Source organism: Cololabis saira, chromosome 23 (genome assembly GCF_033807715.1).
Source record: "Cololabis saira isolate AMF1-May2022 chromosome 23, fColSai1.1, whole genome shotgun sequence".
NCBI lineage: Eukaryota > Metazoa > Chordata > Actinopteri > Beloniformes > Belonidae > Cololabis > Cololabis saira.
In genome coordinates this window covers 28,134,426-28,152,709 of record NC_084609.1, presented here as the reverse complement: position 1 = coordinate 28,152,709, position 18,284 = coordinate 28,134,426, and the positions used below count along the sequence as shown (strand labels likewise).

The 18,284-nt window shown below is 47.1% G+C and overlaps 1 protein-coding gene across 1 annotated transcript; it reads left to right on the top strand.

The window, feature by feature from the left end:
• Positions 1–668: 668 nt before the first annotated feature.
• On the top strand, positions 669–14,212 carry atp23 (ATP23 metallopeptidase and ATP synthase assembly factor homolog). Its single transcript, XM_061714339.1, has 6 exons — positions 669–912; positions 7,876–7,921; positions 9,029–9,110; positions 9,184–9,321; positions 9,405–9,488; positions 13,597–14,212. Exons 1-6 carry the CDS (start codon positions 762–764, stop codon positions 13,798–13,800), a joined length of 705 nt encoding a protein of 234 aa, XP_061570323.1. The 5' UTR covers positions 669–761; the 3' UTR covers positions 13,801–14,212.
• Positions 14,213–18,284: the final 4,072 nt, after the last annotated feature.

Below are 18,284 nucleotides of genomic sequence, written 5' to 3'. Positions count from 1 at the left end.
TCAGACTGTATTAAGAAGATCTAAATAAATAAAAGAGAAAAAAATAAACAAATTTAGAAGTATAGGATGAAAGGATAAAAAAGGGGAAAAAACCTGATAGTTTAAAATAGTTTTTAAGCCGTATCACACATTTATTGCAAAATTCAAACCGCCTTTGAAAAATATAAAATTCCGGGTTGACAATTTTCCATAATTTCATTATTATTTGTTGTGTCTATAATCCACAGCCTTCCCCTAAACTGCTATGTTTGATGACAAATATTATAGTTCTGCTATGAAATGCATTCCACCTGTTTTTCTGTGCTGCCCTTGGCTCTTATCCTTGTCCCCCTCTGTAATCATTAAAAATGCGTGTATTTAAAACTGATACCTTCAATTCACTTTGTTAATAAAAAAAGAAAAAGTTATTTCTTTATCGCTTTCTCCTAGTTTTCACGTTCGAGTCAACAAACTTCCTTTCGAGGTAACATCTGTCTGAAACATTCTGAATAGACGATCTTTTACAACGACACATCCCAAATAAATGTATAAAAACACTTTATCTTTTTTTATTGTACATTTAAAATATATATATATATTGGTTATTAATGGATTTCTTAAAAAAAAATACATTACTTTGCAGATATTAAAAAAAACTATGCCACTCGTCTGTCACGTGATGGTATCACGTGACCCGCAGGGCGGGACGACCTCTCTGCTGCAGCAGCGACTTTCACGCTGACATTTACTAACACGCTGCTGCACTAAACACACTAAACACCATGGATCAAAGTAAACCACAAGAGGAGGATTATGGATACAATCTGTTCCCGGACAGGAACGCGGACAAGTCTGCGGGAAACCTGCTGAAGGAAAGTCTGTTCACGTTCAAGCACAAGTGTCAGGTCATGTTGCACTTCGCAATGGAAACCAGTGAGTACTTTAGTATTAACTACTGTACACACTCAAGGAAATGTGTTTCTCTTCTCAACTGTTGTTGTTCAGTTTCTACCCTACACGAGGCTTTAGGGACAAAAGAAAACCAAATCTCCCACGCTGCTGAAAATACCTAACAGTTTAATATGTTTTACCCCATTTTTATTTCAGATCTTGATCAAAACGACCAAATATTGAAGTATTTCTAACTATTTCAACCCTTTAAATGTCAGTTTGGTTACATGACATCACTGCTTCTTAATAAAAAAAGGAAAATAAATAATAACACAAAGGAAGTATATTTTTATATATAATACATATATATGGGGATTTGTTTTTCTTTTTGGAAAGAGATCAATCTGAAAAACACCAAAGATTATTAACATTTATTGTGATGCATTTAGTTTTTTCACTGTAGAATATTAATTGGTGTTTTAATAAAAGTTTTAGTGAGATAATGTTTTTGTCCTCAAATGATCTGATAAAGTAGTAAATATGTTCTTGGTGTGTTGTTGACTTATAAGAAAAATTATATATTGACAAAGAAAAACAACTCATAAGGAGTAACAACCAAAATGGTGTCTTTATGTACCACAATTAAACAGCAAGGTGATTTAAGTGCTTTACAGAGACATTAAAACATCATCACGTAGCAAAGAAAATACAAAGCATGATTTAAATTTAAACAAAAATAAAGAAAAAGGTGCAAAAGATTAAATTAGTAGTTAAAATATGATCTAAACTCAAGTTTAAAAGTATCAGTGCAGATTTGGAGCTTTGGAGCTCAAATGCAGCTGAAAACAGGTGAGTCTTCAACCTGGATTTACATAAACTGAGAGTTTCAGCTGATCTGAGGCTTCCTGGGAGTTTGTTCCAGATATGTGGAGACTAAAAGCTGAATGTAGCTGGTTCTGACTCTGGGGACTGATAGAAAACCATATCCAGATGACCTGAGGGGTCTGAAGGTTCATACTGGGTCACTGATATGTTCTGGTCCTGGACCATTCAGATCTTTATAGACCAGCATCAGAACTTTAAAGTCAGTCCTCTGATGGTTTTGGTGAGGACTGGAGCAGCAGAGGTCTGGATGAGCTGCAGTTGTCTAATTGACTTTAAGGTAAACCTGTAAAGATGCTGTTACGATGATAAAGGACCTGAAGGACAGAGAGAAGTCCCTGCTGACCTACGTGGTTCTGTTTCATTCCTTCCAGACTGCCAGTGGCAGTAAACAGAGTGGATATGTCTCCTCGCGCTCCGCGCAGGTCGAGATTTAATAACAACAGTGTCACGTGAGTGACGTGTAGGCTACCTGTGCGTCTATAAATACCGCCCGGTAGACTACATCCGGCCTCTTGAATCTTCTCGCTGTTAACCTGACGTACATCGCTGGTTAATCGCTCCGTAGATCCGTGTTTCGGATCTATATTTTCTGCAGGTTCGGGGAGGTAAGCTCAACTCTGGTTGGTGGTGTTTGACAGCCTGCCTGTGACTCTTGGTCGGAGCGCACGTTGTGCCCTCTAAGGCTGTGGCTGTCAAGCCATCTTACCTCTCCCTTTCTCCATCGGGAGGATCCGAGCGCCCGTGTGTCGGGCTGGCTCGCTCCCCAGCCACACAAACGGTCTTGAATTGTTTGTGCTGAGCTGATTCCTCCACATGCTAGATGTCCCAGCCGCGTTCAGTGGTCCGCCCACTGCTCTCGTCTGTTGGTTCCTAGCCTGGCTTGGTGAGTATTTTTTACTTAAGCTTTAAAAAAAAAAAAAAAAAATATATAAATTTAAAAAAATATATATTTAAAAAAAAAAAAAAAAGCTAGTCCAGAGGTTCCGGACGCGTTCTGTGGCGGCCACAGTTCTCGCTTGGATTGCCTGGCTCCACACTGAATTGTTTGGATTAAGAACAGTGGTGTGAGGAGTCTGTTAGATGTTCTGATCGAGTCTCGGTTCTCGCCCAGATTTCCTAACTTGACCCTTTTTATTTTTTGGAGGAAGCGATGATGGCTTGTACATCATGTGGCACTCTACTGTTGGTAGAGGATGGCCATGAATTGTGCCCCCAGTGTCTGGGGGTGGGGCACCTGAGGGAGGCCCTCTCCGACCCCTGCATCAACTGCAGCATTTTGCCGCTCTCGGTGAGAGAGGACCGGCTGCGTCAGGTGGAATGCCTCCTCTTTAGGAGCGACCTCCCACCCTCTGGGCCCGCTCATGTCAGTGCAGGTTCCCGCAAAAAGCACCGGGACAAGCGCAGAGCGGGGCCCCATGACGAGCGCAGTGGCCCTACGCAGAAGAAGGCGAAGGATGCTCCCTCACGCAGTGAGATGGAGGATTTACGGGCTGAACTGGAGCAGCTTAAGGCCTTAGTGAGGGAGCGGGCTCTGCCCTCCCCACCTCTGGCGGTCCCCTGGGAGTCAGATTGTGGAGACGATGCTATGTCTACCAGGGCTTCAAACTCCATGTTTCAAGGCCGTGACAGTGTGTTTAGCTCTGGCGAGTATCCCTCCCCTGAGCTGCCGTGTCTGGTGGTTGACCCAGCTAGCATACAGGCAGAGGCTGGCTCGGAGACATCCCTCAGGAGCTCTGGGAGCACTGAGCTGGGAGAGGGCCCCTGCCCTTTGCAGGCAACACTACGTGCGGCCCTGGCTAAGGTCGGGCTGGATGATGCGCCCGCTGCCCAACCGGCGAGCAACCCATTCTTTCGCCGGACTCCTGTAGCCCCGCCCTTTGATGTCCCGCCCTCGCCTGCTTTTTTGCAGGAGCTGCGGCGCTGCTGGGCAGATCCAAAGGCGTTTGCCTACCATGGCAAGGATGCGAGGACTTTGGCCTCCATGCGCCAGGCGGAGCAACATGGCCTGGTTCACATGCCTCCCGTGGACCCGTGTATCGCCTCACTGGTCCTTTCACCAGATGAGGCGCTCAAAGATAAGGCCCGCTGTCCTAGGCCTCAGTGCCGGGTAACGGATAGCCTTCTCTCGACGGCTTATGATGCGGCAGGCCGCATGGCTCGCATTGGGAACTCCCTCTCCGTGCTCCTCCTCGCCCAGTCCCAGATGTTGCAGTCGGAGCATGAGGGCGGGGAGTTGGGTGACACTAACGACGCTGCGCTCCAAGCCTTCGGGCTGATGACCAGAGAGCTTGGCCGCCTGATGTCCACCCTGGTGGTGACGCGGCGTCAGGTGTGGCTGGCGCAGGCACCCATGTCTGATGATTGCAGGCAGACGCTACGGAAGCTTCCGGTAGTGCCGGGCCAGTTGTTTGGGCCAGAGGCAGAACAGGCGTTGGAGCGCAGGAAGCAGTCGGGTCAGGCATCAGAGGCCTGGGGTCGTCGGAGTGCGAGCATGGGACCCCCAGCTCAGCACTCCAGGAGACGGGGCGCACAAGACCTGCGCCGCTCACATCCCCCGAGCCCCCCTCCGCAGCCCTGGCAGCACAGCCGGGTTGCTGGGGGTGGTGGGCGTCAGCCCAGGGGCGCACACCCTCCACCTCGCCGGTCTCAGCGGGTGCAGGGGCAACACCAGCGTCCCCCCAAACCCCCAAATAATCCTCGAGGCACTCTATGAGGGCCTCGGGCCGGCGGTGGGCAGGTTTTCACATCAGCACCTGGCCTATTGGGCAGCCCATTCTCCAGATGTATGGGTTTTGAGAACACTGTCCCAGGGCTACAGGTTGCAGTTCCGCCGCCGGCCCCCACCACCCTCCGGGGTCAGGGAAACCTCGGTCAGAGACCGCGGGAGGGCCCTGTGTTTGTCACAGGAGATAGCCAAACTCTTGGACAAAAAGGCCATCACAAGAGTTCACCCACATACACAGAGCAGTGGGTTTTACTCAACATACTTCCTCATTCCGAAGAAAGACACTTCTCTTCGGCCTGTGCTGGACCTTCGGGGTCTGAACCAGTACCTGAAGGTCCTCCCATTTCGGATGCTGCGTACACGCGACGTCCTTCAATCTGTCACTCCAGGGGAGTGGTTCACCTCCATAGACCTCAAGGACGCCTACTTTCACGTCCCAATACACCCAGATCACAGACGGTTTCTCAGTTTTGCCTTTCAAGGCCACGCCTACCAGTTCACCGTCCTGCCTTTCGGCCTGTCCCTGGCTCCTCGCATCTTCACCAGATGCATGAGGGCGGCCTTGACATCGCTATGCCTGTCGGGAGTAAAGATTCTCCCATATCTGGACGACTGGCTTATATGCGCCCCCTCGCTCCAGGAGGCGGAGCTGATGACATCCAGGGTCCTCACACATATCGAGGCTCTGGGCATGTCGGTAAATTGGGAGAAGAGCTTGTTGCGTCCTACGCAGCAGACCACCTTCATCGGCCTGTCCCTCGATTCCGTGTCAATGCAGGCACGCCTTACTGCAGAGCGGGCACAGCGGATTCAGGACCTGCTACGGTCCTTCCGCCTCGGGATGAGGTTGCCCGTCCACGCATGGCTCCGACTGCTGGGGATGCTGTCGGCGGCCTCAGCTGTGACACCTCTGGGGCTGCTGCACCTGCGCCCCCTGCAGATGTGGTTCAACAGCCTCCAGATGGACCCTCGCCTTCACAGGTGGGTCAAGGTCAAGGTTACCCACCAGTGCCTTATTCATCTCCACCGGTGGCGGGACAGCACCTTTCTATTGCACGGTGTTCCTCTCGGCTCAGTCCCTTCGAGGCGAGAGGTGGTGACAACAGATGCCTCACCTCAGGGTTGGGGTGCGGTATGGCAGAAGAGGTCAGTCCAGGGGGTTTGGGGCCCTCTGTGGCGGGGACGGCACATCAATGTCCTAGAACTCCGGACTGTCTACTTGGCGCTGAGGCACTTCTTGCCCTTTCTCAGGGGCAAGCATGTCCTCGTCCGGACAGACAACACTTCGACAGTGTTTCATGTCAACCACCAGGGGGGAACCAGGTCGCTGGACTCCCTGAACGAGGCCCGGAGGTTGTGGATGTGGGCTCATCCTCAATTGGCCTCCTTGAGGGCAATGCACCTCCCTGGCAGAGCCAACGTGGTGGCGGATTCCCTCTCACGCCGGCAGCTGCCCCCAGGGGACTGGCGGTTGCACCCCCAGGTGGTGCGAATGATTTGGGATCGATACGGGGAAGCCCGTGTGGATCTGTTCGCCTCGGAGTGTACGACTCATTGTCCACTGTGGTTCTCCTTGGCAGAGACCAGTGCCCCGCTCGGGATGGACGCTCTCGCCAACACTTGGCCGAGAGGCCTCCTTTATGCGTTCCCTCCGATTCCCCTGGTGATGCCCACGCTTCACAGGGTGAGATTATCGGGTCACAGGGTCCTCCTGGTGGCGCCCAAGTGGCCCTCGAGGATTTGGTTCTCCACGCTCCTCAGCCTGTTGGACGGGGAGCCTTGGCAGCTCCCAGTACGGTCGGACCTCCTGTCCCAGCTGGGCGGGGAGGTATGGCATCCCTCTCCGAGCCTCCTTCAACTCTGGGCCTGGCCGTTGAGAGGGAAGGGTCATTCTTGACGCACCTTGAGCCCTCGGTATGTGAGACCTTGCAGAATGCTAGAGCTCCTTCCACAAGAAGGGTGTATTCGCATTGCTGGGCCGCTTTCTCCTCCTGGTGCAGGGACGGGGGTTTTGACCCGATCTCCTGTCCGTTACAAATTGTACTGCGGTACCTGCAGTATCTGTTTGAGGCGGGCCGGGCGGCCTCGACCTTGAAGGTGCACGTAGCGGCTATTTCTGTCCACCATGGCCACATCGATGGTAGACCAGTTGGTGCGCATTACTGGGTGGCACAGTTTCTGCGGGGTGCCAGGAGACTGCGCCCCCCCAGAGTGCAGCGTGCAGCAGCATGGGACCTGCCGCTGGTCCTGCAGGCCTTGGGCGAGGCCCCCTTTGAGCCTATGGCAGGGGGGTCCTTGAGGACGACGTCATGGAAGACCGCCTTTCTGTTGGCTGTTACGTCTGCCAAGCGTGTGAGCGAGCTCCACGCCCTTTCCGTCAGTCCTACGTGCCTTCGGTGGAAGGCAGACAGCTCAGGAGTGACCCTGTGGCCAAATGTCGCTTTCCTGCCAAAGGTATTACCCCCTGACCATGCCAATCAGGCCATAGAGTTGGCAGCATACCATCCTCCCCCGTTTGAGTCCCGGCTGGAGGAGCGGGCTAATTTGCTGTGCCCAGTCCGGGCGTTGCGGCTCTACCTTCAGGCAACACAGAGCTTTCGACGCTCTGAGCAATTGTTTGTGTGCTACAGGGGGGCGCACAAGGGCCGTGCCCTGTCGAAGCAACGTCTCTCCCACTGGATTGTTGAAGCAATCAAACAGGCTTATGACGTGGCAGGTAGACCTGCCCCGTCAGGCGTTGTCTGTCATTCCACCAGGGGTGTGGCCACTTCCTGGGCGGCAATGAGAGGGGTACCGTTGTCTGAGATCTGTGCAGCGGCATCCTGGACGGTGCCGTGCACCTTCTCCAGGTTCTATCGCCTTAACGTGGCCTCTGGGTCCACGCTGGCTTCGGCCGTTCTGCCTTTGGCTTCTACGGCTGACCACTAGGTGGGTGTTGTTCCTCGTGACAGTGCTGGTATGAGTCATCCACTCTGTTTACTGCCACTGGCAGTCTGGAAGGAATGAAACAGAACGTAAGTTACGGATGTAACTATGGTTCTGTGAATTCCTGGATGACTGCCAGTCACACCGGTCACTCCGAACTTCCTGCGAGAAGATTCTGGGAGGCCGGATGTAGTCTACCGGGCGGTATTTATAGACGCACAGGTAGCCTACACGTCACTCACGTGACACTGTTGTTATTAAATCTCGACCTGCGCGGAGCGCGAGGAGACATATCCACTCTGTTTACTGCCACTGGCAGTCATCCAGGAATTCACAGAACCATAGTTACATCCGTAACTTACGTTAAACCCAGCCAGGACCGTAGCGTAGCAGCAGTTAGCTGGAGTCCGTGTGGCAGCGAGGGTTCTGGTGCTCACTATCTAACCAAGTCGTGTCTGTGTTTTCATCAGGTCCATATGCCAAACTCCTCCTCAGTGCCATGAAGAACTCCGGATGGTATGTATGCTTTAAAATCAAACACTTCCACCTCCCCCTGAAATGAACCTGCAGTTATTTTACTGCCTCATGTACTAAAATACAGTAATTTCTCAGTCCTTTGTTGGAGACGTGCACGAGTTCATGGCTGGCCGGAAGTCCTTTATAAGCAGTTTCTGCTCTGGATCACATCTGCACGACATTCAGGAGGACTTTTTGATGGTTTCTCTTTGCAGAACTTGTTCACTTCAGACATATTAGTTGGGTGTCTGGTGTGAACGGCTCTCTGGAAGTCTTTCAGCAGCTTATGGAGCTGAGGCTTCGACAGAGCTTCAGCTGACACCAGCCGCCCTGACATTATCCTCTGTTTACATGCAGTCAAAATTCGGGTTATTGCTAATATTCGGGTTACTGAAACATTCGGAATATTCCGTTTACATGGTGATTAATCCTTTTGGATATCTGGATCAAACCAGCAATGCACGGAGAATGTCATGACGCAATTCCCGTCATTTCTGCTTCTTCTTCCTGTATCCAAATTCAAAACAAATGCTGCTTCGCGCAACTTTTCGCTCACCTTCTTGTAAATCTGGCTATCCCGGTACTTTCTACCGTCTACAAATGCAGAAATGTTCATATCCTTCATTACATTTATGAAGTGATTAGTCTCCTCCTGGTCTTGTGTTTCTCCGTGTTTATAAGAACTTCCTGGACTCAAAAGACCAGGATTCCTTGTGAACAGAGCATGCGCAGAAAACAGATTCCTGTTCCTTTTGATGGGGATATTCCGTTAGGCTATAATGACCAAATATTCGGGTTAGAAAAGAAGTAACCCAGGGCTCATATTCGGGTTTTTAAAAATCGGAACATGAGCAAATTCGGGTTATTCAAAGGGTTATTGGTGTTTACATGGCCGCGCAAAACCGGGTTATTGCTAATATTCCGGTTTTAAAGGGGTTATTGATTGCATGTAAATTCAGTCACAGACTGTTCCTCTCAAATAAACCTGCATTTGTTTTATTCAGTCCACATAATAGCAAAAGTGCTCTTTGGTAAACTTAGGTTGTGCAGCAAACTTATAAATACCATAAAATACCCCAGAGTCCTCTCTCCTCCTTCCGTCCTCAGCAAAGTGTTTAAAGATCGTCACCTGTCCTGTGAAGACTGTGATGAGACGGTCAGCGGTGGGTTCGACGCAGCCTCCTCTCAGGTAGGACGGATCCTGGTTTGGTGTCGTGAGTCGCGAGACCTGCTCGTCTGCAGTGACGTTGTCTGTGTCCCAGATCGTCTTGTGCCAGAACAACATCCACCAGCAGTCTCACATGAACCGAGTGCTCACGCACGAGCTGATCCACGCCTTCGACCACTGCCGGGCCCACGTGGACTGGTTCAACAACTACAGACATCTGGCCTGTTCTGAGGTCGGTAGTGAGTTAAACACCTGCGTATGTGTGCCCTGATGAGACTTTTGCGTGGTGTAACTCTGTATGGGTTATCTCTTTAGGTCCGAGCGGCTAACCTCAGCGGGGACTGCGCCTTCATGAACGAAGTTGCCAGATTCAACTTTGGCTTGAAGGAGCATCACAAGGTACTTAGCCTGGGACACGTGTCCCTCTTGCATCCAGTATTTCAGTCCTGTAGCTCTGGACCGAAAGCCAGGGTTCAGACACATTTTAACCAACACATTTCCATGACTTTTCCATGACTTGGCAGCAAGTTTCCATGACTATACATGACCTCTAAAACATCAATGTATGAATGAAATATAGGAATAAAACTATGTAAAAAGTCACCACAGTGGAGATCTAATGACAATTATGGTTTTATACTAAATAAACATTTGTTTAAACTAACACTGATATACCAGCACTATGTTGTATAGTGATCTAATATTGCAGTCACATTAAAGAACAAATAACTGACATAAACAGGGATTAAAGTTCTCCGTCTCTAGACGGATTTCCGTCAATTCGAAAATTAGGAAAAAAAAAAAGAAAAGAACAAAAAAACATTTGCACGTGCGTTATCATGTTAAGCCTGAATTATGGTTCTGCGTTAAATCGACGCAGAGACTACGCCGTAGGGTTACGGCGTAGGGTACGCAGCGTGGCGCACCGTACGTTGCGCGTCGCTGCGTAACCTACGCCGTAGGCTCTGCGTTGGAGTAACGCTGAACCATAAATCAGCCTTTAGGCCAGGGGTCCTCAACCCTGGTCCTCGAGGGCCGGTGTCCTGCATGTTTTAGATGTTTCACTGCTTTAACACACCTGATTCTAATTAATCATCGTCATCAGCTTTTCATCCAGGGCTGCACAATTCTGTTGATGACACAGTCACTTGTATCACGGTGCAATGAAGCAGGGAAACATCTAAAACCTGCAGGGACACCGGCCCTCGAGGACCAGGGTTGAGGACCCCTGCTTTAGGCATTAAACTGGCGCTATTGTAAACCAATTAAGCGAGCCAGAGCCTTGGTATTAGCCAATCAGGAACAGAGGGGGGCATGTTGGATCAAGGGGGTAGTCTGGGGGAGCAGTCGCCCCGTCGCCCTCCTCTCCCCGCCGCCGGAGCGCGGCGTTCGGCCCGCCGCGCGGGGCCTTCGTCCAGCGGGGTTGGCGCGTCGTCGGGCGGGGGTCTTTCTGCGGGGCGGTGTCGGGGCCGCGCGGAAGGCGGACCGGTGGGGGGGGGATCGGGTACGGCGGTCGGCGGCCGCGACTCTGGACGCGCGCCGGGCCCTTCTCGCGGATCTGCCCAGCTGCGACGCCTGTCGGGGACCCGTTCCCGCGAGCCCCCAACGGGTCGCCTCTCGGGTTAGCAGCTTTCAGAAATAGAAATAAGGAACGCCTGATTTCAGCAGTGCAGGCGCCAAAAAAGGGACATCCCCAAAACTTCTAAACTGCATAGAAATGTATTTATTTTATGTAAAAAAACGAAATGCTTTAATTTAAAGTGTTTTAATAGCATTGAACTTGCACGACTGTACAGACAGCCAACCATACCAGTAACTGAAATAGCCTATCCTCCTATGCACGTCCACATCAGCCCAGATGTAGAATATAGCTATAGGCAGTACTCGAGTAGAGGGAGGATGAGGGAGGATGGCATCCCCCCTGAAATAAAAACGGTCCAAATCATCCCCCCCTGAAATAAAAACGGTCCAAATCATCCCCCTGTAAAACTGCCATCCCCCCTTTCCATCCCTTATGTCATTTCATCAATGAATGTGGTTTTACTGCTATTTCAACATTTAGAGTCATCACCAGAAAAATAACACCAGAAAAATAACTTATTTGAAATTTTCACTTGAAATAAGTAGGAAAATCTGCCAGTGGGACAAGATTTATCCAGTTTTCCAGTGATGAGTCTTGTTTTAAGTGTAATGAGATTTTTGAGTAGATTTTTGTACTGGATTTTGAGTTTTTGCAGTGATCCACTTTACTTATCCTGTGAAGGACAGAGTCATATTGATAAGTTCAGAAAACTCTTTTTTTAAGTGTTTTGATGTATGTTGTTTGTTAAAGACAGAAAAAAAACTGGTTTTCACAATAGGTGCAGTGCATAGATGGAGGGGGAATATGAACTGGCCTGAAAAAAAAATTTCAGTCAAAAATATTTTTTTTGCTTTAATCCCTGCATAAACAATAGGCAGACAATGGCCGCACAATTTTGAAAGGGGAGCACTCTGCTCATACTCATACTCATACAACATACTTCTCAAACTCATCCCAGTCTGTACATTAAAGCGGCACTATGTAACTTTTCCACCTTAATCTAATATTTCCAGAGTCATTGTGATGGTACATCAACTTACAACAGGTTTAATGAACCTCTGTCATGGTCTGAGGGTTCTGTATCACCTTCACTGGCACTATGTAACTTTGAGGAGCATGGTAGGAACCCTGCCACACTAAAAAACTACACATTTTTACGGCTTTGACTGCTTTACGGTGTACGTCACTTCCCCTTCCAGCTCTCTGCGGTGCGATTAACCCCAATCTTCAGATAAAACTAGTTTGTTGAGGAAAAAATATTAACTCTTATTTGTAGCTGCAGAGAAAAAAAATTATCTCACGAGGAAAACAAAAATATTGCTCATGCCTCAGAGCCTCTTCACCATAATATAGCAGTCAAAAAAAAAGAGAAGTAAGAGGGATACAAAACATGTACTGTATGTTGTACTATTGTACTAATTTATTGAAACACATGGCGAGTCAAACATTTACCAAAGCAGCTGCCAAACACTCCTAAACAAGGTAGTAAGACGTGGGTTGTGCAGAACTGCGGCAGTAAATCCTCATCGGAGCTCCACTCTTTGATAGGGATTTCATATGGACCCAAATCGTTAATAATCATTATTTTCTCCATATACTGCTCCCTGGCTTCCTTGTTTAAGGTATCCCGGTTTAACATCTTTTTTTTTGCGTTCCGTCTGTTCACTTGGTGAACAGAAAAGCGTCCCATCTCCTCTCATCAAAACAAATGCAGCGACGGGACAGGAGTTTTCCGGCAGTATGCGCTGGTGCTCATGGGAAACGTAGTGTTCTTTCTGGTAAAACACTACCGCTTTTGTCCAAAAGATGCCGCCAAACTCAGAAAAGCTGAAAGTTACGTTGTGCTGCTTTAATTTCTTAACAAACACTTAAAGGAGCTTGAGGCAGGATTGTGGCAAGATTTATGAAAAGCATCCGTATACATTTTAAGTTTTCTAGTAATAATGTCAGATGAAGCGTTCCAAACCCAAAAGAATGATTCCTCTAGTGTATCTCTCCTTTGCCTTGAACAGGCTGTGTGCTGCAAAATGTGCTGCAATTCGGTCCCGAATTTCCCGCGCTGGGCTGCAGATGTGACGTCACATGACGCTGCATGCACGTTCTCCCCGTTCTCCCGTGCCGGCTTCACTGTTGGCTGCAGTACCCCCGACGGCCGTCGTGGTGAAGGGTGGCGCTAGAGAGTCTCATTTCTTAAAAGGAGCCTCATGCTCCTTTAGGTTAACAGAATGACTAAATAGCAGTTTTTAATAAAGATATCTTAAAATGATGTCAGGAGCCGTTTAGAGTGCATACCTGTTGCTGTTTAGACTGCAAGTAGTGATTCAGGCTTTCGTCGAATAACATGACATATCTTTGCTTTGACACTCGGCGTAAAGTGAGTCCTTTACAGAAGGGTGCCAGTCCAAATGTACACAGATATGCGCATTTGCGTTCGCCACAAACAAATTTTGTTTCTATTTGGCTATCTGGAAACATAGCCTGGAAAAGCTGGCTTATGTCTTCACATGAAGTGAGCATTAGCTACCTTTAGCGCCAATAAAACTTCTGAAGGTAGCACTTCATTTCTGGTGACAACATTTGAAAGAGTCCCTTGTTTCGAGTACGCGGTGGCGGTAAATGCTGCTGCAAACTGCCAGTGTCACAGCGGCCGTCTGGGGTCGAAAAATGCGTGATGCGCAAGATGCTAGGCACGTCACGCATGAGAATGCCTGAGACTTTTCTATACGAAATATTTATTGATCAATTTAAAATCTACCTTATAGGCTGTTATTACTAAATGTTATTATCAAGTGAGAAAAATAAATTCCATGACTTTTCCAAAACTTTTCTAGGCCTTGAAAATGACATTTTCAAATTCCATGACTTTTCCAGGTTTTTTCAAATCGTACGAACCCTGAAAACCTGTCGTCTGTTCTCTCTGGACAGGAGTGCGTCCGGGGCCGAGCCGTCCGCTCCATCCTGGTGGCGAGGAAAATCAGCCGAGAGAACGCGGAGAAAATCGTGGACGAGGTCTTCGACACGTGTTTCAATGACCACGAACCCTTCGGGCGGATCCCGCACGGCAAGAAGGACGCCAAGTTCGCCTACAGACATTACCGAAACAGGGATCAGTATTACGCAAACCTTTAGGGGCTTTGAGGCCTCAAGAGGTGACTGTTGGAGCAATGGCATCCCTGCAGACGGGACTTTCACAGATCGACTTGTCCTTGGGACAAAAGTAAAGACGAGAAGATGCAGTACATGTCCTTTTCTTATTTTTGGACATTTATTCTGAGTGAAGGGATTGGGAGGAGCGATGTCACTCTAGCGGGGAAGTATTAAACCAGTGGAGTGATGTGTTTGTTTTCAGGTGATCTACAGTTCTCCGACCACTGGAGCTTGCTGTTAATGTCCCGGGAATGACGAGTGTGATTTACTTCATCCGGTCAATCCTGTTGCGACACATCGACCTCCACACAATTTCCTCTAGGAAAAACTGCATCTCCATTGTGCTCACATGAAACAAAATCAAGTGTATTTGGATTAAAGCTTTTAAGTTTCAGCATCCGACTGTTTTGTGTCCCGAATGCTTTGACATCCGGCCCGCTCGGCCTCTCGGGGGGACTTTTGTTGACTCAAAAGTTATTTTTAGGGCAGAACTCGCCTGTTGCACGTGTCCTTGGTCCAGTTTATGAGTCGCCAGCAAAAAGGAAAAGCAAATGCAACACTGATTAGAGCCCGTTTTTCACAGCCGGGGCTTAATCCCCAGGAAGAGGATCCGTCAGACTTTCATGTGGGACGATGGGAAATGAGAAAAGTTCGTCCTCAACAACACGGCCAACTCTTCCCACATCTGTTGTCGCCACTGTGAAATGTCATTGCTGACATCTTCATTGGGCATTTAAATAATCTTGTATCCTTCCACAAAGATTTAGGGGTTAAAAAAAAAGAAGTTATAAGTATTAGATGGGTAATCCCCCCCCCCATTCTTTTATCTCATCCTTCCCTTCTGCCTATCTCAAAGACAACAGCCTCGGCATCGTAATCACAGGCTCGCTGAGTTTCTAGTGTCGGAGTGTGATGTTCTGCTGTTAATGTGATCCACTTTGAATAAAGACAAAGGGAGGATGAGCAGGCGGGCTTCCAGATAAAGGGGGGGGGGAGCGCGCGACGGATACTGGAGTCGATTTACGAAGCTTAGCCAAGAAGATGACGAGAACAGCTTCAAAGTGGTGGGATTAATGCAATGGAAACAAAAGGCCGAAATGATATTTGGATTTGTGCGCCGCGGCGGGCTGAACGAGGAAAACAAGCTACACAATAGTCTTACAGACGGAACTGAGCTCGTATCAAATAACAGCAGCCAAATACATCTGATGCAATTAGGCCTGAAAACAAGACTGCAAGATGTGTGAAATGACTTATTTAGAGCTGCCGGATTGGAAACATGTTCAAGTCACGAGTGCAAGGAAAAGAAATCATGGTTAAATTGGCGGAACTGGCTAGTAAGCTAATGCCACATTAGCATTTTAACCAGGTTCTTGGGTTTCCGAGAAGATGAAAACTGTAAAAGAGGCGATTATAATGAGCCCTAACGCCGTCATAGCTAAAGTTGTTATTCTCTGTTTAACATATATAAGTATATAAGGGGAAACAATGAAATTATGAGCAACAAACTCATATTTGGGCCTTTAAATAGCTCCTAAGTGCTACCAGCCGCGGTGACTGCCCCTCTAATCTTTCTTTTTCTTTCTTTCTTGCCGTTGAAAACAGTTGGCATCTCCTTTTCTTTCTTTTTTTTGTTGGTTGCACAGTGAATATACAGATAATCTTTGTAATCGGGTAAAAATTTGCAGTTGTAATAACCTGAAAATCCAATAAAGACAAAGTGACAAAAAAAAAGAAAACAGTTGGCATCTAAAAATAATACTGATTATAACAATAAGAGTGAAGATGGTTATGTGAACTGCCAATAACTCACGTAGGGCATGATAACAAAACACTGCATGATGACATTCAAAAACCACAAATGAGTTCAAAATAACTTTATTTGCATATTATTAATGGTAGAAACAAAAGGGAAGAAGCTGGTACTCATGTTAACCCCAATCATCTCCCTTCCAGCATATTGCTCGACAGTTAAGATGTTTGTGCTGATGTGATGTTTTTTTGTGCATCATTATGACCAAACATTTGCACTTTAATTTCCCCAAAAAACAAATTATTCAACTTTCTAAGCTGCGCTACAATTTTATTCTTCTAGAAAAGATGTTTTCTCTTGGCCTCCCTCCCAAAAAAAGACTTCTTACCCAGTCTCGTGTCATGAACTTCTTTAGTTTCCGTGAGGATTGCATGATTCGACCTTCGGGCGGGCTTACTAACAATCCTACTCCTGGGAAGATGGACATCTATTTTCATCTGTCCAATTTATGAACGATCGTTCTGTCGGTACTGGACTCTAGATGGTTTAGAAACGGCCTCCCAACACTTGTCAGACTGGTGGGTTAAGGTTAGGGGTTAGTGGTTAGGGTTGCTGATGTCTTGCCATTGTGTTAACACGTCCCTCAGTGCTCCTTGCTGATGATCTTATGAGTGAATATTATTAATTTGTTAGCTATTATTGCAATTGAAGCAGTAAAGTACTTTGACATATTCAAGTTTTTTATACACTGCTTCTGTATTGTTGGCTTAGTGATGGTTAAAAAACAAAATAAAACCATAAAACCAATGAGAATGTGTGATAAATTGCATTTTGCTGTTCACCTGAGGAGGTTCTTGTGAAAAACCAGGGAAAGAGCAGGTGATTTTATAATTTATCATTATTTTTATTGTTATTGGTTTGTCCTGATAGATCAGAACACCTTAAAACTCAAAAAGCATATACATATCATGTCCAGATACCATCTTTTCACACCATTCTAGTCTCCAAGGCTCATTTGTGGCTGCAGTACCACCTCTTTCCTTTAGATGGCAGTATTGACCCACTTATACATTTTTGGACCAAGAGCATCTGACTAAAATTTCAAAGAACATGGTGATCGTATTTTATTTTTATATGCACACTTTTTTTATATGCGCACACACAATCACACACACATATGTATATGTATATATGTAAAATGAATTTTATTGTGCCCTAAGCCAGGTGACTGCAGAGCCGTTTATGAGCAGAGATAGGGAGCAGTAATGAAGTTTCTGCAGACAAGAGCGACGACTTTCATTATTCCATCTATTCAAGAAGACAGCACCCACTGTGATCTAATTAGGATGCCCCAGCAACACTAAAATCCCCTCACTAATCTGCTATAGGACAACACATTAACCTCGAGAGCAGTAATGAACTCATCTCATTAAGTGAATGAAGTCAGATTTAGCTGCGATGTTGAGGAGGCAGTGAAAAGTGAGGACACCCACTTTGTCTTTGTGAAGTTTCCCCATGTTTGCTCTTCATTGTCGTGAAGCTGACGACGTGAGACTTTTGAACTATTCGATAACGAATGTGGAAAGTTCTGTTTGAAATAAAGAATAATATTTCTTCACCGTGTAACTTTTAAAAGAAAAAAAGATTTGACGAACATTTAATTGTAAAGATCTTGAACGACTTTGACATGAACTTGACTAAAAGAAAGAAGCAGGGGAGAGAAAACGTAGGTTGACGACGAGGCATCCTTTGGCCATTCTTCTGTCCTATCTCCGAGTCTCGGGGGAAATGCGTGAACAAAGAAAATATATCGAGTCCATTTGGCTGTTCTGTAGCCTGAGGAGGACAATCATATTCAGCTGATTGAGGACAAGAGCACGTTTCTGAAGACAGCCACCCTAAACCCCCCTTTTCCCTTTTATACCTGACATAGTTAATATATATTCCATCAGGTAATGATTCGTAACAATGTACCGTTGTTTCTCAGTTCAAATAACAAACAAAGAATCAAAAATGATTTGGGTGTGATGTTTATTCTGAGTAAGCTTCTTAAAGGCAACTGGACTTCTTATTCCTGGTTCTTGCAGATGTTTCATCCTCCACCCAGAAAACTTTGCTCTGGTTTTGACTCCTTTATCCTTCAGTGACTGGGAATCGATAAATAAGCTAGCAGATGCTGGTCGATGGCATGCACAGTTATCTCTTGCGTAACCGATAGGCGATAGCAACCGAGAACGAGAAGATGATGTCACACGTCCACAGCTGCTGTTTTCACAGGATTCAGTTACATACAGCATTCGTTTTTATTGTTGCTGTGAGTTTGGTTATAATCTTCTTATGCTGGGACGACGTTACTGTGTGAAGAATTGGAAAAGCTACTCACATGACCGTTATGGGAAGAAGTAGATTAGGTTTGCACATATTCATTCATTCATTCATTCATTCATTCATTCATTCATTCATTCATTCATTCATTCATTCATTCATCTTCTTCCGCTTATCCGTTCCCGGGTCGTGGGGGCAGCAGTCTTAGCAGAGATGCCCAGACTTCCTTCACCCCAGACACTTCCTCCAGCTCTTCCTCCAGCTCTTCCTCCAGCTCTTCCTCCATCTCTTCCTCCAGCTCTTCCTCCAGCTCTTCCTCCATCTCTTCCTCCAGCTCTTCCTTCAGCTCTTCCGGGAGGGGTCGGAGGCGTTCCCAGGCCAGCCGAGA

Bases quoted from the DNA above. Each gene is read 5' to 3' on its own strand.
- atp23 (XM_061714339.1), top strand. From the start codon at position 762: ATGGATCAAAGTAAACCACAAGAGGAGGATTATGGATACAATCTGTTC. The intron at 913-7,875 runs GTGAGTACTTTA...TGTTTTCATCAG, and splicing joins GCACTTCGCAATGGAAACCA to GTCCATATGCCAAACTCCTC. The intron at 9,322-9,404 runs GTCGGTAGTGAG...TTATCTCTTTAG, and splicing joins GACATCTGGCCTGTTCTGAG to GTCCGAGCGGCTAACCTCAG.